The sequence below is a fragment of the Rhinolophus sinicus genome, chromosome 11 (genome assembly GCF_057876585.1).
Source record: "Rhinolophus sinicus isolate RSI-liver-muscle chromosome 11, RSI-T2T, whole genome shotgun sequence".
NCBI lineage: Eukaryota > Metazoa > Chordata > Mammalia > Chiroptera > Rhinolophidae > Rhinolophus > Rhinolophus sinicus.
Genome location: NC_142511.1, coordinates 2076234 through 2098571, shown reverse-complemented (window position 1 = coordinate 2098571; position 22338 = coordinate 2076234). Strand labels below are relative to the sequence as shown.

The 22338-nt window shown below is 49.0% G+C and overlaps 1 protein-coding gene across 5 annotated transcripts in view; it reads left to right on the top strand.

Annotated features, from left to right (window-relative positions):
• The window catches only part of RXRG (retinoid X receptor gamma), a 154964-nt gene extending 132839 nt beyond the window's left edge, over positions 1-22125 (top strand). For all 5 annotated transcript variants that reach the window (XM_019747337.3, XM_088801543.1, XM_019747336.3 and 2 more), the window contains 8 exons: positions 6688-6832; positions 9103-9282; positions 14575-14735; positions 14844-14973; positions 16017-16149; positions 17253-17344; positions 18548-18653; positions 21831-22125. In XM_019747337.3, coding sequence (XP_019602896.2) covers positions 6688-6832; positions 9103-9282; positions 14575-14735; positions 14844-14973; positions 16017-16149; positions 17253-17344; positions 18548-18653; positions 21831-21978 — 1095 coding nt within the window. In that variant the 3' untranslated portion in view covers positions 21979-22125. The remainder of the gene's footprint in view (positions 1-6687; positions 6833-9102; positions 9283-14574; positions 14736-14843; positions 14974-16016; positions 16150-17252; positions 17345-18547; positions 18654-21830) is intronic.
• Positions 22126-22338: the final 213 nt, after the last annotated feature.

The following is a 22338-nucleotide window of genomic DNA, read 5'->3' as shown; positions in this document are numbered from 1 at the left end:
TGAGGACATTATTCCCGTGCTCAGAACCTCTCCTGACTCCTCAGTGCCTCCAACTTAAATCCACTTCCGGTAGCCAGGCAACCAAGACCCGGCCTGGTCACTGCCTGCGTCCCACCCTCTCTCCAGCCATCCCCTGGACACACACACCTGGGCTTCAGTCCCACTCCTGTTCCCGAGGCCTTTTGCCCATCACTGGCCCATCCAGATCCTATCCATCTGTGAAGCCGTCGAGTCCCAGCCAAAGGCCACTTCCTTCAAGAAGTCTTCCCTGATCTCTGCTGTGTATGATCTTCCCTCCTGAACTATCCTGACTGACCTGTAATCCACTTCCCCAATGGCCAGTTCCTTGAGGCAGCGCCTGCATCTTCCTCTTTGCATCCCCGCAGGATTTCTGAGCGAACAAATGAATAAACCATTTGAAGGCTCCATTTCCTCATCTGAAAAATAGGAAGACCTTGTAGGGGTATTGGGAGGGTTAAAATACTTGCTTAGCGCTGGGCGAGCTTTACGGTTCGGTCGCCCAAACCGTAGCAATAACAGTACTTACTTTCTGTGCTCACTACAGGCTGTTGGAGCCGGTCCTGCGGGAGGGGAAGGTGGGTGAGGACCTCCTGACCCCAGGTGGCGGTGCCCTTCTTATTCTCATGACTTTTCTTGTCCATCGGGGGATTCGGGGACAGAGCCAGCTCGAGGGCTCTGTCTTTGGGACCGTCTGACCTAGGGTTTCCTGAGATGAATAAAGTGCCAATATCTGTTGCCTGGTAGAAGCCTCATCAGCTGTTTCTTAAAAGTCAGTATGCATCTAAATGTATCACGTATCTTGAAATAATAACAACCCAGTGTTAGGACACCATCAAATCATTTTCTGACAGCCCCAGCTAAGAAATGGAATCCTTCAACTCCCCTGGCGAGTGAGGGCTCACTGACTAGAATTCCTAGCACGTGGTGGGATGTTGGCTCATAAACAAACACTCAAAATTCTTGTCTGAATTAAGCCAATTTTACTGGAATGATTATAGCTACAATTATGGACCACCTACTGTGTGCCAGACATTTTGATGGGCATCTTCCATCGCTGTCTCATCTAGACTCTGTATGTTAGGTGTTACCAGGCTCAGTTTACAGGTAGGAAACGGAGTCAAAGATGACAAGGAACTTCTCTGAAGTCCTGCAGCCAGTAGGGCGGGCTGGGAGTCACGCACAGCGACGTTTTGTCCCCGCCCCCAGTAATGCTCAACCCTGGCTGCACAGCTTTACCTGGTCAACTTAGCAGAATGCCAGGACCCGTGGCCCATGGGCGCACTGACTCAGAATTTCTGGGTGTGGGGTCCAGGCATCAGATCCTTTCAGAGCTCCCAGGTGTAAGTCCAGGCTCAGAACTACTGTATTACACCAAACCTACAAAATGCTGGGTATGAGATGGTGACGTCTTGTCTTAGCCTTGCGTGAAAAGGAGGACGAGCAGGAGAGGGAGAGAATTCTCCCATCACATACGCGTTTTCATCCCTCAGACAATGAATTTTTAAAAGTTCCTGGTGACCTTGATTTCAGGGCGCTGCAGGTTGTGTCTTCTCGTTTGCATCCCTCCAGCATTTAAGCGTCTCTGCCCAGCCCCAGCACACAATAAATTCTGAGTGAATGGAAACAGCGCGCACATTTTGAAGGAACCTAACTCAGCCTCTGTTGTATTTTATGTATTATTGATCATTCCTTCTGTCCCAAAGGCTTTGACTAAAGGAGAAAAATCTTACTTTTGGTTCAGCGTGAACATCCCGGTCACGTTGGCCAGGCAATATGACACACTCCCTGTGGACCATACCAAAGCCAGAGGGCCACCCCTGAACCCCGACATAGCCCCCAGCTGCCCTTACGGGGCCCTGCAGCAGCTCTGCAGCACCTTGGGAGTTTCTTGATTTCGGTGCTTGTCTGACTGCTCAGGGAGAGCGTGCATTTTTGAGCCGTGAGTGGTGGGTCGTCTAGACTCTGGCCCTTCTCAGTGCCCAGAATGTAGACCTGTACCCCCGGGCACTCAGAAGTGCTGCTCATGGGTTTTGGGCTCGCGTTTCGCTAACTTGTTTCTTTGATGAATCGAAACCCTTAGGAGCAGTGTCTCCCCAAGAGCCTTGGGGGCTCAAAGGGGTGCTGGCTGTGATTGGGCTGAGGAGAGGGGCGCATGCAAGCTTCATGGGTCAGCCCTCGCCCGTCACGTGCCAGGCTCACATTGGGCACTGGGAACACAAAGCAGACAGCCTCTGCCTCCACGAACCTCCTGCTTTCACAGAAAGATCACTTCCTCCTTCAAAAACATGGCCTGGGACTTTCTGCCCTATTTTTGGTGGCACTGCAGTGATTTGGGCATTTGTTCAGCATCTTCACGGGTCCTTGACCGCACACATATCCTCTCCTCCATGTTACTGTGAACTCCTAAGGGCGTGCATTTCTATCTGCCCCGTGCCTCAGCCAGGCACAGCACCTGCTTGGTGAGTACTCCGTGAATGTTTGTTGACTAAGTGAAGGGATTCGCAGGGTTTCTTGGCTCTCTGGGAGTCGGCCTTTTGCCCGAGGGCCCTAGCTCCTCTTGGAGCATGGCTGCAGAGGCAGTCAGGACTTAATAAAAAATTTAAAAATGCACAGTGCAATTGTCCTAAGTGTGGCGTTCAGTGTGGATTTCTAGCTCACACAGGATGCACGAGCAAAATGAACAAAAGCCAAGAGCTCGGATGCAGACGTGCTGTGATTTTTGGTTTAGGTTTTGGCTTCTAGAAATGATTTAGTTCCTCTTGCCCCACTTGTTTTCTCCCTTAAATTCATATCGCACACAGGTATTTGCAGATACTCTATGCTATGAAAGTACTTTTTTTGTGGTAGAGAAAAAAATATTTTTTATTTAAAAAAAAATTTATTTTTTTCAATTACAGCTGACATTTCGTATTATTTTATATTACGTTCAGATGTACAGCATGGTGGGTAGACATTTATATAACTTATGAAGTGATTCCCCTGATAAGTCTAGTGCCCACCTGGCATCATTCATGGTTATTACAATATTATTGACTGTATTCCCTGTGCTGTGCCTTACATCCCTGTGACTATTTTGTAACCATCAGCGTGTACTTCTTAGTCCCTCCACCTTTCTCCACCAGCCCCTCAACCCTCTCATCTGGTAACCGTCAGCTTGTTCTCTGTATCTATGGGTCTATTTCTGTTTCGGTTGTTCGTTTATTTTGTTCTTTATGTTCCACGTGTAAGTGAGACCATAAGGTATTTGTCTTTCCCTGTCTGATTTATTTCACTTAGCATTATATCCTCTAGGTCCATCCATGTTGTCGCAAATGGTAAGATTTCATTCCTTTTTATGGCCAAGTAATATTCCATTGTATAAATGTACCACAGTTTCTTTATCCAATCGTCTACTGTCTGTTGATGGGCACTTGGGCTGCTTCCATGTCTTGGCTATTGTGAAAAGCGCTGCAGTGAACATGTGTACATATCTTTTTAAATTAGTTTGTTTTCTTCAGATAAATACCCAGAAGTGGAATTGATGGGTCATATGGTAGTTATATTATTAATTTTGGAGGAAACTGCAAACTTTTTTCCATAGTGGCTGCATCAATTTGCAATCCCTCCAACAGTGCACGAGGGTTCCCTTTTCTCCATATCCTCGCCAACACTTGTTGTTTGTTGATTTATTGATAATGGACATTCTGACAGGGGTGAGGTGGTATTTATCTCATTGTGGCTTTAATCGCATTTCTCTGATGATTAGTGACATTGAGCATTTTTTCATATGTCATTGACCATCTGTATGTCCTCTTTGGAGAAATGCTTGTTCAGCTCCTCTGCCCATTTTTTAAATTGGATTAATTGTTGTTGTTGTTTTTTGGTGCTGAGTTGTATGAGTTCTTTATAAAGTTTGAATGTTAACTCCTTATTGGATGTATCATTGGCAAATAGCTTTTCTCATTCAGTAGGTTGTCTTTTAATTTTGTTGATGGTTTCCTTTGCTGTGCAAAAACATTTTAGTTTTATTTAGTCCCATTTGTTTATTTTTCTCTCTTGTTTCCCTTGCCTGAGGAGATATGTCAGAAAAAACTATTACTAAGAGCAATGTCAGAGAGTTTACTGCCTATGTTTTCTTCTAGGACTTTTATGGTTTTGGGTCTTACATTTAAGTCTTTAATCCACTAGGAGTTTATTCTTGTATATGGTATAACCACCCTATGTCTTTTGATTGGAGCATTTAATCCATTTACATTCAAAGTAATTATTGATAGGTAATGTAGTTACTTGTGTCTTATTAATATTTTTTATCCCTTTTCTCCTTCTTCTTAAAGAAGTCCCTTTAACCCTTCTTGTAATACTGGTTTGGTGGTGATTAACTCCTTTAGCTTTTTCTTGTCAGGAAAGCTCTTTATCTGTCCTTCAATTTTAAGTATTAGTCTTGCTGGGTAGAGTAATCTTGGTTGTAAGTCCTTGCTTTTCATCACTTTGAATATTTCATGCCAATCCCTTCTGGCCTGCAAAATTTCTGTTGTGAAATCAGCTGACAGTCTTATGGGAGCTCCCTTGTAGGTAAATAACTTCCTTTCTCTTGCTGCTTTTAAGATTCCCTCTTTGTCTTTAACCTTTGCAGTTTTATTTGTGATATGTCTTGGTGTGTTCCTCTTTTTGAGACTCTCTGCATTTCCTGGACTTGTATGTCTATTTCCTTTGCCAGGGTAGGAAAGTTTTCAGTCATTATTTCTTCAAATAGGTTCTCAATCCCTTGCTTTCTCTCTTCCTTCTGGTGCCCCTATGATGCAAATGGTGTTACACTTGATGTTGTCCCAGAAGCACCATAAACTGTCCTCATTTTTAAAAATTCTTTTTGCTGTTCTGATTGTTTTCTGCTACCTTGTCTTCCAAATTGCTGATTCGATCCTCTGCTTCATCCAGTCTGCTGGTGATTCCTTCTAGTGCATGCTTCATTTCAGTTTTGTATTCTTCATTTCTGACAGGTTCTTTTTTATGGTTTCTATGTCCTTTTTTATGCTTACTATCTCTTTGTTGAAGTTCTCACTAAGTTCCGTGAGCATCTTTATAACCTGTGTTTTGAACTCTGTCTCTGGTAGGTTGCTTGCCTCCATTTCATTTAGTTCTTCTTCTGGAGTTTTCTCCTGTTCATTCATTTGGGACCTGTTTCTTTGTCTCATTTTGGTTGCCTCTCTGTGTTTGTTTCTATGTATTAGGTAGATCTGCTGTGTCTCCCAGTCTTGGCCAGGTGGCCTTAGGTAGTAGGTGTCCTTTGGGAGCCAAAGGCACACTCTCCCTGGTCACCTGAGCCTGGTGCCCCAGGAGTGTCCCTTATGTGGGTTGCGTGTGCCTTCCTGTTGTAGTTGAGCCTTGATTGCGTTGGCACAACAGTGGGTGGGATGGACCCTCAGGCTGACTGGCTGTGAGGATTGGCCACAACCACAGCATGTGAGCTGCTGTGCAGAGGCTTACCCCTTGGAGTGGGATTTGTCCCTGTGGGCTCTGGTGCCTGCCAAGACCACCCTTTGGGTGTGCTGCTTGTGGGGCTAATTGCATTGTGCTCTGTTGTGATTTGAAGCTGGCCACTGGGTGTGTTGGTTCTGGGGCCTTTTGGGAGGGGCTCTGGTGCAGGCCAAGTTCAACTGCTGTGTGTGACCAGCCCTGGGCTACCTGGTAGGAGCTACAGAGCAATCCGTGGTTGGTCAGTGCCTGTGTTGTACCTGGAGGCTTGTGGGATAAGCCACACTGTGAACCAAGGCCAGCTGCCACCAGCACCGGGCCTGGGGCAGCTCAGCAAAGGGCCCAGGGCACCCCGAGGCCTCCTACCCCCTGCCGGCTGCCCATACGGCTCAGCTGCTGAAAGAGCTTTGGTCATTACATGAGTTGGGAGAGGCAGGGTCTCAGGGAATGACCAGGATGGGGTAAGTAGTGTTCACCACATTAATACAGATTCATATTTGCCCATGTGGAAGAAGGGCTCAACACAGGGACAATGACGGCTGTCTCTCCAGCCCTCACCCTGCTGCCACACAACTCAGTTTTTCCCTATATGTCTCTGACCCCTCCTGAGCTGCTATCTCTCCGCTGGACCCCAGGGTGAATGCCTGCAAGTGAGAGAGTCTGTGTACAGTCCCTGTGAGAGGACACGCAGGTTTTCCAGCATCCCTCCATCTCACCTGGATGTAATCCTTGCTGGTTTTGACAGTCAGATATTGTGGGGACTCCTCTTCCTGGCACTGGTGCTCTAGGCTGGGGAGCCTAGTTTGGTGCTGGGACCCTTTACTCCTCAGGGGGGGGACCTCCTTAGCCGAGATATCCCTCCCAACTCTCAACCTCCACATGTGGATATAGGATCTGCCAGTTCCACATCTCCGCCCCTCTTACCATTCTTGATGTGGCTTCTTCTTTATATCCTTAGTTACAGGACTTTTGTTCAGCTAGACTTCAAGTGGTCTTCCAGGTTGATTGTTCTGTAATTTAATTATAATTTTTATATGGTAATTGGAGGAGGCAAGTACAGTGTTTACTTACTCCATCGTCTTGCCCGGAATTCTCTGGAAACTAGTTCTTGAAATAGACCTTGCTTTTTCTCAAGGATGCCCTTGTTGCTTTTGGCCTTGGGGGTTGGGCTTACCCGGTTCTGTGTTTTATTGTGTTTTTCTTTTCCTCTTGCAGCTCAATGTGGTCAACAGTGTCAGCATTTCAGAGGACATCAAGCCCTTACCGGGGCTTCCTGGGATTGGCAACATGAACTACCTGTCCACCAGCCCCGGATCTCTGGTTAAACACATCTGTGCCATCTGTGGGGATCGATCCTCAGGTACGTGCAGTAGCAGCGGCCCAGGCTGTACATTCCTGTCACTGGGCTCATAGCCTGCAGTCTTGATGAATTTAAAGTATGGTTTCATTTTTGAGGATTAGTTTGATAGGAAACATATCAGAAGCTCCCTCCTCTGGAGTTGCTGTGTTGAGTGTGTATCTGGGATAGAGAAAGTGTTGTGATTAGCTAGTATCTCAAGCTAGACTTTCTTTTATGTATATATGTTTTATAATTCTAAAAATAATGTCCTAACAAAGACAAACCTTTTAATATTTTACCGTGTTTCCCCAAAAATAAGACCTAGCCGGACCATCAGCTCTAATGCATCTTTTGGAGCAAAAGTTAATATAAGACCTGGTATTATATTATATTATATTATGTTATATTATGTTATATTACGTTATATTATATTACTTATATTTAAAATAAGACTGGATCTTATATTAATTTTTGCTCCAGAAGACGCATTAGAGCTGATGGTCCAGCTAGGTCTTATTTTTGGGGAAACACGGTACCATATTTTCTACTATAACGTTCTAGGTTTTTCACATGTTTTTATGGGTGGAAATAAATGTGTTTTCGTTGATTTCATCTTCTTCGATCCTCTTCCACTTCTGCCCCGATGATTTCTTTTTTGACTTCTTTCCCTTCTTCCAGGGCCAAGTCCCTACCCCATCAGTTTTGAAGACATTGAATGTCTGATTAGATGAATGAGCAGGTCGGGAAGCTTCTTTTCTACCGCTGTCCATGATGATGGCTGACTGACTATTTCCACATCTTTTTGTCACCAAAACCACCATAAAATGTCACTCCACTGAAAGTTGCTAGAGCCCGGAACTTATTTGGCTGATGTTTGCTTGCTCTCAAAAAGTTGTTTCCAAGTCATGCAGACTTGGCCGTTGCCATAGCAACAGAATGTCAGCTCCACCCTGATGGGCGTTTTTCTTTACCATGGTTTAATTGAAAGTCTGGGAGGGCCATTCATATATTAGAGAGCCATGGAGATGACACATTGGTCCCAAGTTCCTCAAAGACAAATTCTGTAGAGCTGAGAGCATTGGGTTCTTTGAGCCCAGGATAAAACGTCATATTTATGACTGATGTGAGGTCAGTAAATTAGTATAGTCAACAAATTAGGCACAGGCTGACTTTCCTTAGGCAGCTGTCTCGACCACCATTTCATCTTAGAGTGACATATTCTGAAATGCAAGGTCCTGGGAGGTAAATATTTACATTTTTCAGTTTTCAGGGACTTCAGTTTAATATCTGCCTAAATACAACTGAGTTAGAAAGTCATGTCAGGTCTGTAGCTAAACAGCGTCACATATTGCACTCAAGAGTCAGGCATAACTATGTTTTGAATGGTTTGCTTCCTTATATTTTTCAAGTCCCACAATTCTAATCAATTGGGCATAACTCCCTGGTGTGTAGTGTTGAGAAGACTTCAACTTAGAAGAAGTGCTGGGATTGATTGTTGATGCCTGTATGTGTGTGTGTGTGTGTGTGTGTGTGTGTGTGTGTGGGGTGAGCGTGGTGGCTCTCCTGACACAAAATAGCCATCCCTGGCTGGGGTCATTGGAAATGGAATGTGTGAACAGGCAATGAGAGCAACGAAGGATGTAACAGATTATTCTGGATCAAACACAACCACCGTCCATCAGACCTTTACATCGTATCTTGAGGTCGCATGTCATATTGGGCTATAAAGATCATATACCGATTTATTCCTCCAACTGGCAATAGCATTTAAAAATTCATAATTCAAGAGGCTGTTCATAATTTAGAGTGAAGGATAATACTTTTCAGGGGGAGTCCTAAGTCCTTGGGCCTCAGTTATGGGGAAATATTAGCGAAACTGAGGTTCTTTGCCTGCTCGATAACACACGACAAGCATAAATATTTTTATCAGGTACACTACTGTCTTGAATGGAGGCAGAACATTTTGTTTAACTAAACACAAGAGTTGCCTTGATAAAATAAGTGTAAATGAAATCAAATCTCGGCTCAGTACTTTTCTAATAATACTCTTGGAATTAGCAATTTCCAGGACCGGGTCCCAGAGGGACGACACAAGGAAAGGCAAACTTATTGGGCCTTCGTTTGGGTCCTGGGATCAGTCTGAATTCTCTGCTAGTCATGCTTTGCTTTCTGCCCAGGTGTTTTGCCAGTTTCCCTGTGAAAGGTGGGTGGAGGGGCGGAGCCAAGGGGTTCTTTTGGATGAGAGCAGCAAACACACGTCAACAGCCTCAGCTCTTCTGTTCTGTGAGCAGGAAAGCACTACGGCGTGTACAGCTGTGAAGGCTGCAAGGGCTTCTTCAAGAGAACCATCAGGAAAGACCTCATCTACACCTGCCGGGACAACAAGGACTGCCTCATAGACAAGCGCCAGCGCAACCGCTGCCAATACTGTCGCTACCAGAAGTGCCTGGTCATGGGCATGAAGCGGGAAGGTGAGGCCCCCCCCGCTGTCCTCCCCGTTAGGGGAGAGCAGTTGGCATATACGTCACGGTGGGAGGCAGACGCGGTACCAGGCAGAGCCCTGCTGGGCTGGACTTTGCAGGACGAAGTGCGAGGGGGATGCTGGGGTGACTTTGAAGGTCATGATTTCTCGAGAATTGTGATCGCGTATCCCCTGCCCTAGGAAATGTGTCCCCAGAGCAAAGGGAGCAGACATACCTTCCTTCTCCATGTGGAGCTCAGATGATGGGCCCCAAACCAACCCCGTCCGTGGCTCTTTCAATAACCAGGCAGCAAATCTGAGAGCCCAGGTTTCGGAGTCCGGTGCCCGCCCTGCACAGGGACCCAGTCCGACCTGGGTGGAGCCGACTTCCTCCCTCCCATCCTGGGTCTTCCTCAGGGAACCTGCTGGGTTGATTCCACTCTCTGGCTTGTATAACCTTGGGCGGCTGCAAATCCTCTGAGATTGGCATGTGCCATGCGCTTTGGGGACCGTGGGCGTTACCAGTAATCAGACTTAGCCGTCTCCTTCAGGGAGACCACCGCAGTGCACTTTAAACTGTTGCATCTTTCCAGGTACAGTGTGGGCCAGCTGCATTGGTGCAGAGAGAGAGAAAAAAATCTGGAAGTGCTTTCTGTTCATGCATGAGACTGAAAAGTCTTTCTGTGAAACAACACAAATAAATCGAACGGGCAGTTAATTAACTAGTGAACTCAAGCAGGTATGTGGTGTCAGTGGTGAATCCTTGTAGATTGCAGAGCGAGGAAGCCTTGCGTCTCTCAGGAAATAGAAACAGGCTCTTAATCCGTCCCGGACTGGTCCTCATTCTCGGAGAACTTCCTTTCTGCGAGGAGAGGAGGCTGCCCGAAAGGAGCAATGAAGGAAAGGGTTCTGAGTCTCTGCTAAGAGAGAATGCTGCCAAGAAGGAAAAGAGCGATATTCCTGCAATCTTAGCATGTCCAAAATGGAGGTGGCCCTTCAGAATCATCTAATCAACCCTAACTACTCGACAGCTGGGGACACAGGCTCAGAGAGGTGAAGTGGGCTTTCCAAGGTCCCAAAGGAAGTGATGAGCAGGTCTTGTTACCCCAGATCAAGCCCATCTCCAGTCTCCTCTCCGGCCGGGTGTGCAGGAGCTCTGGGGCCAGCGCCCCCTCACCGATACCCGGCGGGAATCTCTAACTGACAGACACAAACCTGGGCTCCTGCTAATCTGCCCGCCCTGGACTGCTCGTCGCACTGTCCTCCCCATTTCAGGAAACGGCCATTTTTCAGTTGCTTGGACCCAAACCTATTGGTCTCCTCTCTTTCCTTGATACTCCACGTGCAATGGATGAGGAAATCTGTCTCCCTCAAAATGTGTCTAGACTCTTTCTATGTCTCACTACTTTGATCACTTTTGGCATAATCCACCATTATTTTCTGTGACAAAGAGGCTCCTGAGATGTCTCCCTGCTTCCATCTGTGTCTTCCTGCGTCTCTTCTTAACAGAGCCATCAGAGTGAGGCGTTGAACAAGCGGGTCAAGTCCTCCCTCCTGCGCCCAGACCCTCTGGTGCTTTCCCACCAGTGATCTTGGGAACGTGTGGAACATGTGATGTGAAAAGTCAGCTGGTGGAGACTGTCTCCACCTCACCTGGATAGAACGGGTGCTCTTTATACCATGACAGTCCAACATCGAGTTAATGACCCCAGAGGACATCTGCCATCAGCAAGCAGCATGGGTGTGCCAGGCTATTTCTTCCTCCCAGGACACATGAGAGAAGTTTCAGATTGACTTGGGAAAAGCACATGAGAGTCAATTAAAGGAAGGTGAAAGGCTTCTGTCAGAGAAGTCGTTTCTGCTGCTTCACAATCTAATGATGTTTCTCAAAACTCATTCTGAACTCAGATGATCTCACTGACATGTGGAATCTAACACCTCTCCCCCCCCCAAAAAAAAACAAGCTCATACAGAGAATAGATTGGTGGTTGCGAGGCAGGAAGAGGGGGTGGGTGAAATGAGTGAAGGGCTCAAAGGCACAAACTTCCAGTTATAACTTAAATAACTCACGGGGATGCGATGTACAGCATGGTGACTCTGGTAATAACACAATTGTGCACATGTGAAAGTTGCTGAGACAGTAGACCTTTAAGTTCTTATCACAAGAAAATAAGTGTATAAGCATGTATGGTGATGGATGTTAACTAGACTTATTGTGTTGAACGTTTTGCAATATATACACATATTGCATCATTCTACTGTACACCTGAAACTGACATAACGTTATATGTCAGTTATACCTCAATGAAAAACAACCACACAAGAACTCACCCTGAATATCCCTCAGCTCAATTAGGGTCAGAATGGTCCCCAGGTCAAATGGTGGCAAGTGTGGTTCTTTCATTTAAAAAAAAAAAAAAAGAAAGAAAGAGAGAAAAAGTAAGTCAAACAGTGACACCTGAATTTTAAGAACTGGGGATTATTGTGATTCTTTAATAGAAAATTGGGTCCAATTTTGGCTCCTGCGTTGTTGAAAGGAATGTGGAGAACCAAGAGTGATGAAAAGCTGAGGAGTAAAAGTTGGGAGAGGAAATGGGCACTTGGAGAAATTTCTGAAGGAATTGGTGCTATTTACCCCAACAAAGAGGAGGTACAGGAGTGAGTGAATTCCTCGTTTATGAAGGGCCACCTTCAAAAGGTTACGCAACAGCCTTCACCACTGTCATTCCTGGCCTTTTCTTACAGAATCTGGCACTCAGTTTGGACGCCTTCTTGAAGGCGAGAATAATAAAATCCTGCAACAGATAACGGAGAGACTATGGAATTTACGCTCCTAGAGTTGGACAGATTGAAAGAGAGAAAATTGGTTGGCCTCAGAATTCACGGGCCAGGGTCCAGGACCTCTTGCTTTCTTAGGGTACATGAGGGTGCAGCTGGAATAGATATTTGCTGTTTTCCAATGTAACACATTCATTTCCTGAAAGAAGAAACAGGTTCTGCGCGGTTAGGGACCTGCGTAAGCTGATGCAGAGCTGGTGTAGGACTGGGACCCTTTGACTCCCAGGCCACCAGACAATTGTCAGTTCTGGGCAAGTCCATTTCCATGACTTCTGGTCATGTAATGTAGTTTGGATAGCATAGAATGGATTGTTTTCCAGGCAATTTGTGGGCAGAATTTGACATCCCTGGGGTCTTCATGACTCCAGCTGGTCCGGTGTCTTGGAGGCAGCACAGAGGGGTTAGAGGTGGGCTTGGAGGCCATCAGCCTGCGCGGATCTGCTCTGTGACCTCAAAGCTACTCTATGGCTCATGGTAATTCAGAGGGTTATGGTGAAGATTAAATGAAATATAATCCAGGTGAAGGGTTGAGCATAATTCCTGACACAGAGGAAGAGCTCCATAAATTCTAGCAATAAATATATATATTTGGTCCATGGATGTGGCCCTGCTGTAAGGCAGGCGTTCAGTGCTACTTCAGATCACCTGTGTCCCCCAGATGTCCCCGACGTAAGTGGTAGCTAAGAATGTCTGCCACATAGAGAATTTCCTCCAACAACAGATACATGACTCCTCACTTATGACAGCAAGATGGACAGCACGGAGTGAACAGCAAGATCACTCAATTCATGGCAAAATCAGAATAAGAATCTAATTCTCTGAAGCCAACGTTATTTTCTTTGAAGCTGGAAGGTTATTTTCCCTGAGTGTTACGAAGCTATAGAAGGAATCAACTCAGCATCATAGAAGGGGTTTAACTGGGTTTTCTCTCCCCGTCTTTTAAAATCAAGACAAATAGACACCCAGTAACTTACCTTAAAAAAATTAATACAAGAAGCATTCAACTTTAACCAGGAAATCCAACTGATAATAAAAATACATATGATAGTTTCTGCGTGTTATCAGTGAATGAAGACGGACAGAATGGACAGGAAGGGAGGATGAGGGAGGAGGAGAAATAAGGAAAAGAGGGAAGAGGCCACAGGGGAGATGGACAGACGACAGGGCAGAAACCCAAGCGCACAGAGACAAAGGGAAGAGGAAATATCTACCTTTCTTTAAACTTTGAATAATTATGTCATCTAATCCTCACCAAACATCTCAGTTAAGGACCATAATCCCCACGTTACATATGGGGAAACCGAGGCTTAGTAGGTTAAGGAATATGTTTGATGCCATTTGGCTGGGAAGTGGTAGAGCCCATTTTGAAAAGATGGCTTTGACTCTTTTGCTCTTCTCGTTCCTGTTTTCTCCTCTGTTCTCCCTCCCTTCTCTCTCTTCTTTTTCTCCCCTGCTTTATCCTCTCTTTCCCTCCTTCTTCCTTCCTGCTCTTGCTCTGTCCCAACTGCTGAATGATGTTCTCGGCCTGAGACTTGGTGGGTCGCTGAGCTGGGATGGGGTGGGAAGCTGTTACCACCTGCTTAGACGATAATGTTCTTGACCCGTGGGATTTAAAAAAAAAAATTGTGTCCTATTCCTGGTTCTGCTATTGCTCTGGGAGTAAGAAGATGGAAGCCGTGGCTTTCTAGATGATGGGGACTAACCCGTCATGTGCTGTGCTGTCCATGAAGAGGACAGAGCTGGGGCGAGGTCTGCCCGACGTCCTAATGTACAGACCAGAGGGTTCTGAGGGCTGGAATAAACATGGGTGACGTTACAGTCTGGGGGCTGAGCTAATTCCAGCCTACACCGTCGCCTGGATACGCTTCCCCACCCCCACAGTAGCCGCGGGCTCTGAAATGCCATCTAGGTGACTTTCCTCCATCCCTTCACTTACTAAATACCCATATGGCTGTGGAAGAGCGTCCCTGACGAGGCAGGTCAGGTGATGTGTGTTCAAGCTGGTGCCCTCTGGCAGAGCTAATGGGATGTGAATGCTAGGGATGACGCCTGAGGTCTGGCAGAGGCAGTTTTGACATGAGGTGCCTGCCACTAACTGTCTCATGCTCACAGTTCACTAGATGTAGGAGGTAGAGGATGGAGACGGGAGACCCCAGGAGAGGGTGGCTCGTGAAAAGCGGGGGCAGAATCGGAGGTCATGAAAGCTTCACATGCAAACTTCTTAGAGTCATCACCAGAACGAACCAGAAAGAATACAGCCTCGGGAACCCCTGGTGCTGTCCCGGCAGAAGCAGATACCTTTGCTGACCCTGTTTCATCTGTCAGCACTGGGACGGCCCCGATCAGTGTAAGGGCCATGACAATGCCCCTTACACGTGAGGGAGCTGAGGCTTAAGTAGCTTGCCCGCTTTCCCCCATTTGTCCTGGGTGTGTGCTGACTGCTCTGAGTCCTTCTGTACGCCAGCTGTGCAAGAAGAAAGGCAGAGGAGCCGGGAGCGGGCTGAGAGTGAGGCGGAAGGAGCCGGAAGTGGTCACGAAGATATGCCCGTGGAGAGGATTCTAGAAGCCGAGCTCGCTGTGGAACCAAAGACGGAATCCTATGGTGACATGAGCATGGAGAGCTCGGTACGTGCTCTGTCCACCTCCCGTTCCTTGGGTGGGGCTGCAGACGGAGAAGGGGTCCTAGGGTCCCAGAATATGGCCCCCCTCACTGTGCTTTGTTCCTTGTTTTAGACGAATGACCCTGTCACCAACATATGCCATGCTGCGGACAAGCAGCTCTTCACTCTTGTCGAGTGGGCCAAACGCATCCCCCACTTCTCAGACCTCACCTTGGAGGACCAGGTTATTCTGCTCCGGGCAGGTAAAGGGGTTCGTTTCCTCCTGGGATAACCACTCGGGCTGCCATTTTGAACTTAGCCTTGGGAGCCTACCCAACTAATCCATCCAAGCTGTGCATGAACCATGCTGACGGCTGCGTGACTATCCAGCATCGTTCTTTTTCTGTTACTTGTAGGCTCTTAAATTTGGATGGCTCTACTCCAAATCTTTCATTCCCTCCCCAAAAACATCATTTGTTAATGGAGGAGTAAGACTCTTTTTCCATGCAAGTGTCACCATGGCTTTATAATTTGTGTTTAACTTTCAAGGACAGTTAAATCATTTTTATAGAGAACCACCTGAAGCAGTGTCTCATTATTGCTATGAAATTGGAAAACAGAGATATTCCCACTTCACAGGTGAGGGAAGAGGAACCAAAGGGTTTTGCTCAAGCTCGCACCCGACTCATTCCAGGGCCCCTTCCTGTTTTATGATTCTCTGGGCTGCATTCTCTGTTGGATCCCACTTCTGGGACCAGGACACAGTGCAGTTGACATATGCCATGTCTCCTGTTTGTCACTGAGCTACAGGGAAATTTCATGAAGATTGGCTGAGCTCTGGGAGCCAGCCCACTCATTTCACCCCTTAGATAATGAGCAAGCTGGGTGTCCACTGAGAGCTACACACCGTGCCGGCTACTTCCCACACAAGGCCAGAGACGCACAACTAGGTCGTTAGGTCCTGGGGGCAGAGACAGCCAGGTCCACACGCTTCATCCACCAAGGCAGCCGACAGTGACTGTTACCTGTTCCGTATTCCGTCCATAGTTGTGGATAGAATCCTTGTCTCCAGCTGCCATGCTGGGTGGCACTGGGGAGACGGTGGTGGTGCCAGAGCCACAAGTCAGGGGACCCCATCACATCCTTTGTTTCTTCACTAATTGGCCGCGTTGTCTGGAACTCATTTTTAACCCCCTGGACCTGATTCTGTTTTTATTCCATGGGAATCATAACATATGAGTTGGTTGCGTATCAACAAAGCCAGCCTGGCCGCTGCGACCTCAAGGCGTCCCTCTCGTCCTCGCAGGGTGGAACGAGCTGCTGATCGCCTCTTTCTCCCACCGCTCGGTCTCCGTGCAGGACGGCATCCTTCTGGCCACGGGTTTACACGTCCACCGCAGCAGTGCCCACAGTGCTGGGGTGGGCTCCATCTTTGACAGGTGTCTGTCTCCTGCTTCCAATGCCTGTGTGTGTGTGTGTGTGCACATGTGTGTGTGCATACGTGCGTGTGTGTGCGTGCACCTGTGGGCAGCTCTGGGATGTAGGATGGACAGCCCCAACAGCTGCCCTTGGCTGGAAGCAGACGGCATTAAGCCTGCGAGAACGTAAACCTGAGACACTGAGAGAGGGATTACAAGAAAGGCTGATACAACGAGGTGGGGCCAGTCACATCGTTGCTGGGCAGATGGGAGAACCCATTACCCCTATTGGTTTCCAAAGAAGAGATGATCACGGACGTGACCTAGCAAGTTGGGGCTGGGGCATTGAACGGCTCATCTAGGGGGTGGGGCCGGGCAGGCAGTGCCAGGATCGGACTGGAGGAGCTCAGGAAAGACGGGCTGAGCCTTTTGCTGGGCTCTGCAGCAGGATCTCAGGTCTCTGGTCAGGCAGGGACGGCCTCACCGGGGATTCTGTGCCTTAAATGGTGCTAAAGGGAGACTAAGCCGTGCAATTTGAAGGGACGAATGAAATGAGTAGAGATGGGTGGCTGGGGGTGAGAGGGTGCAGAACTGGGAGAGAGAGGGGCAGGGTTGGAAGTGGTCTCCCTGACCAGTGCAGGACCTGCGGCCCCTGTGCTCCTCTGTGGTCATGTTCCCGTCCACTGGGATGTCCCCAGCCCTTCTGTGCCCTTCCCCACGTGTCCCAGGCGGAGACCAACATGATGTGCTTGGCTCCTCCCTCCTCACGGTGCCCCTGCACCGGCTGCTGTGTTTCAGACACACAGTGCCCTCGCCCTGCTCTGCCTCCTGCATTTCCATTCGCTTCCAAACCCGCCAGGCGGCCTTTCCAGCCCCCTCACAGTCCTTTGCCTCCCCTGTTTCCTGGGACTTTGCTCATGGCCGTGACTGGCTTTGCATTGCTGCGTGCTGCTCCTCAGGGATCAGGGACCACGTCCTAGTCACCTCTGTGCCCCTAGTTCCTGGCATATCGTCTGGAAAACGGGGTGGGTACACAATGCGTGTCGGTCGCGTTCATTTTGTCAGCCCTAGGGGGCCTGGGGCTCATGGCTTTCTCCTCGCCTGTCCTTGTTTCCTGTGTGTAGAGTTCTGACTGAGCTGGTCTCCAAAATGAAAGACATGCAGATGGATAAGTCGGAGCTGGGCTGCCTGCGAGCCATCGTGCTGTTCAACCCAGGTGACCGCGTCGTGCGTGGCTTACCCTTCTCCACGGTCGGCCTCCTGTGCCCCGTAGTGCAGGGACGCAGGACCAGGAGGGCAGAGAGTCAGCTCCTTGAGGCCTCTTGTCCTGGAACCATCTTGAAAAGTCTCAAATGGGTGTGGAGTGTGTGTGCTTGGGGGCAAGTGGGGAAGACGAGAGATGACAGTGGTCTGGGTAGCAGTGAAGGAGGTGGTAAAAAGTGGTCAGACTCTGCATATAATTTTAGGCAAAGCCAATGGGGTTTGCCAATGGATCAGATATAGGGCCTGAAAGAAAGACAGGTGTTAAATATAATTCTCAGGGCTTTTTGTTTCGTTTTTCTGCATACTTGGAGAAAGGGAGTTTTCATTTACTGAGATGGGGGTGCTAAGGGTGGGTGGGTACAAATCAGACTTTGTCTTTGGACATTAAAATCTGAGATGGAGAGTCAACATCCAAGACCAGCTGTCCAGGAAGCAATGGTTTATGTGAGTCTGGAGTTCAGAGGTGAAGCAGGACGGGAGATGCATGTTGGAGGCTGGCAGCCCGCACCTGGTGTGGGGGGCCCTGTACCAGGTGTGAGCTCAGGCAGGGCAGAGAAGAGGGCGGAGGGCTGAGCCCAGGGGCCTGCCGGCACCTCGGGGCTGGGGCAAAGGAACATTCAGCGAAGGACCTGAGAAGGGACCGTGAGGGAGACGGGAAAGGGACCTGTGAGTGGTGTCCTGGAGGCCGGGGCAGACAGCGTGTCAACAAAGAGGACGTGAGCCCCTTGCTCAGATGCCGCTGCTGGGGTCACGGGACATGAGCTTGGGAATCACGTAGTAACTTACGCATGTGCTTCACCTCCTGAGGGAGACGGTCAGTTAATTGAGGTGGGACGTGGGTCTGCTGGCTTTTGTACCCATCTCGTCACCTGGTCCATGCTTAGCACATAGTAGGTACCCGGGAAGTGTGTGAAGAGCTATTTCTAGAACAGTCCAGATAACACTCTCCTCCTTGGAGTCCGCGGTGGGGACCTTTGCCCCACGAGTCTTGGGGCAGATGGGGCACAGAAAGGAGAGTGGGGCACAAAGGACTGGCTGTATGTTTCACACTTCCCATCCAGTGTGTCTCTGGTAACTCTAGGGGAGGTGGCCGGCGCGGATGGGGACAGTCTCCAGGGACGGGGTCACCAGGGGTTAAACCCACCATCTTTTTTAGATGCCAAGGGTCTGTCCAACCCCTCTGAGGTGGAGACGCTGCGGGAGAAGGTCTATGCCACGCTGGAGGCCTACACCAAGCAGAAGTACCCGGAACAACCAGGCAGGTGAGGGCGTGATGGCAGAACGGGCGTGACAGCCGCCGCTGTCCTCCCTCACCAGTAACGGATGGCGGTGGGCCGCAGGCGTGGGCTGGAGGGTTTCCCAGTGTTACTCAATCTTCACAACAAGCTGAAAGCCCACGAAACCAGAGGTCTTGTCTCTCTTGTTCACTGTTCACCACGCCAGCATCGGAGCCCAATGTCATGCCTGACAAATGCTTTCCATCTTTAAGCACCGAATAAGCAAGCAAGTGAATAAACGAGTGTGGGTCTCATTGTCTCCAATTCCCAGTGAGTCACCGAGCTCAGAGAGGGTCAGGAACTCACCCGAGGTCACTGTGAGCCCAGGTCTGTGCTTTCTAGAGTGACGGCATCGCTTTCTGCCCCGCCCCAGGGAGCCCCGTGCCGAGGTGGCCGCTGGCCCCAGGCTGCCATCTGTGTGGCCTCGGCGAGATGCTGGGTCGGGGTCTGGGCTTCTTGTCTGGAAAGAGAGACACTGGTCATATACCAGTGTAGGTATTCCTAGGTTGTTAAAAGAATACTTTTCTCAAATGTTTCCCCAAACACAGCTAAATAAAAGGTTTCCTCCTCTGCTAACTCAGTTAAAAAGAGAGAATATGATCCTCAAATCTCACAGAAAACTGAAAATGAAACTGGAAAAACTGCCTTGCAGACATTAGTTTTGTTTTTCATCTAAGACATTGCTATTGTGTGCTCCCAAGTCTCACTAATGACTGTTATTCCTCCGTGAAGTCTAATCTCCTGAGTGATAAGCCAGTATCTGTCAATTATGCAGAAGAGGCTGAGCTTGGTTTGCCATCGGAGGCTCTGAATCAATCTGGGTGGATGGGTTTTGGCCCTTTGGTACAGTGACTGGGCAGCCTGCGCTTTCGGGGAAGTGAGCTAAGATCACAGACCTTCCAGTTGTCCGTGGTGGAGCACGACAGAAGCTCGTTTCTTGTTCACAAATCAGCGCTCGATGGGCAGTGAGTTCAGGGAGGCAACTCTCTTCCAATGCTGTCACTCAGGGACCCAGGCTCCTTCCTTCCTGGGGCTCTGCCATGCCCCAGGGCCACACTGGGTTTTGCCTGCAGATCATGCTCAGGGGAAGAGGTGGAGGGCGCAGAGGTGAGGCTCTACGGGCAAGACCTCGGCCTGGAAAGGTCCTCATCCGTCACTCACCCCCATTGGCTAAAACTTAGTCACATGGCCCCGCCAGCCGCAAAGGAGACTGGAGAGAGTGCCAGCTGTATGCCACAGAAGGAGGGGAGAAGGGGTTTTAGTGGGCACCTGGCGATCTCTTCTCCACCTGTAACAGCTGAGATTGAAGAGTTTTGCCAAACACAAGGGGCCTGGCCGTCAGCGTCAGCCCAGCCCTGGCCGATGGGCGCTACCTGGAGCCCTGTGTTGGGTGATTTCTCCCCAGTCTCCCAGCTCTCAGGCAACATTAAACTTGGTTTTTGAGCACACGCTGTGCAGGGTGCTTGGACTAAGCAGGCTCAGACTCATCCTTTTCCTGGAATTGGCTCTAGGCTGTGCTGTGTATCATAAAACCAACACTCACCCCCAAAGAAAACCCCAAACCTCTCCCTTTTCTTACTATAAAAGTAGAGCGTGCTTTGGGAGGAAATCAGGCAAAATATTTTTAAAACATAAAGCAGGTAATAAAAATTGGTTGTAATTTTTGGGGGGTGTATTTCTTTCCAGTCTCCTTGTGTGTCACTATGCGTGTGCTTAGCAGTGGGGATTTACGGCTATGAAGTCATGCAGTTTGGCGTGTTCTTCCCCCACTTAGCCGTTTTAGGCATTTCTTCAGGTATTGAAAGTACAAAATGATCTCTTTCAATGATCTTGTGATCTTTCACAGGGTCGATGTGTGTCCTAATGCATTTAGCCGTTGCCCTGTGGTTGACCGTTAGGCTGTTTCTAAGGACTGTCACTTAAAAACCTTTGGAACTTGCCTGTTTTCCTAGGAAGGGGCTGCCAGGGCCCAGGCTGCCTCCAGGCACTGGGGAGAGGTGCTGCACCTGTTTCCTGGGCTAGGGAGAGCCTGGGGCTGGGGGGGCGGGGGTGAGGGAGCACAGGCTGGGCCCCCCAGTGGCCCCTCGTTCATCCAGCACAGCCTGAGCACGGCGGCCACCCTGAAGCTGAGCAGCTCCATCGGGGCTGTCACCGGGCTCCCGCGTGTAGGTGAGGGTGCTGACGTCACCTCTGGTTTGCAGACACCGGTGAAGGGGATGCAGGCAGATGGGCCAGGCTGTTTTCTCAGTGGCAAAGTGCTGCCACTCCGTGGAGGCTTCTCAGAATACACGTCGCAGGGGCCGAGCTGTGCTTTCTCGAGCCAGACTTAGGAGGGTACAGAACTGGCACGCACAGTCTCCCTCACCCACAGTGGGCACCCTCCAAGCCTGAGCAGCCCCTGCTGCCAACACGTGAGTGGGGACAGCGTGGCCGTCCCACGGCTGACTGTGAGTGGGTGTGTTGATTTCTGTAGTCCTGACCTCAGGGCTTAAATCCAAGACCCACAGCAAACAGGGCAGTGTTACAGCACACTCCGCGTTTGACATGTTGTAAAAGTGGCATTTTCAGAGTGAAAACACATTTACAGAGTGAATCACAGTCTATCTTTGCACTTTATAGGGAAGCCATTTCCTTTGCTTATTTCCATAAAACCCTTTCACAGCAGGGCCACGAGTCGGCCTCAGCCTCTTTCCTGGCACCTACCTGCCTCTTCACTGCAGGTGACACCATTCAGATGCTCTCAGAGGCTTTATAAGCACAAATATTTGAAGGATTCTGTTGGCCTTGCATAGACCTCTCGTTTCTCCACGCAGAGAAGTAATTCCTACCTTTTTAGCTGGTGCCATTCTATTTTTCTTACTTTGCCTCATTTCCTTAAAACTTGTGGCATGCATGGAGAAATGTACAGGTTTTCGAGGAGAATTAAAATCCCAGTTTGCACCCTCCTCATCAAAAGATCCCCGAGAGGTGACAGGGTCCCACGACCACCTTTCAGAAGACAACTAGCCCTCTGGCCCGTTTCCGAAGCACCCTGGGATCAGGGACTCACTCGTCCCCTCCGGGCTCTCTGTCCCATCACGGGTGGTCCCGAGGACCCGCAGGCCTCCCGCCTCTGCGCATGCGCGGCCTCCGAGGTCCTAACCCTTTCGGGCTTTCCCGCAGGTTCGCCAAGCTGCTGCTGCGTCTGCCGGCTCTGCGCTCCATCGGCCTCAAGTGTCTGGAGCACCTCTTCTTCTTCAAGCTCATTGGGGACACGCCCATCGACACCTTCCTCATGGAGATGCTGGAAACCCCGCTGCAGGTCACCTGAGCCCTACCAGCCACAGCCTCCCCACTGGGGGGAGCCCTGGGCAGGTGCGTGTGGACCCCGCGCTGCACACGTTCCTCCACCTCCCACCCGCCCCCTTCCTGTTCCCACAATGTGATGCTTATAATAAAGAAACATTTCTACACACGAGATTCATAGATGGAGTTTGTATAGATATTAAAGGTCACCCTTCTTTGCTATCTAAGGGGCTGGCGATCTTTCTGGAAGTTCATGGGAAAACTAACCCAGCCTCTGTACGTATAGTTGGTTTAAATTATTTTTTCACTTGCCAAGGAGAGCAACTGAGTGACTAATAAAGCGCTATATCTGATATTGGCACTGCTTGGAGCCTGGGACTGTCAT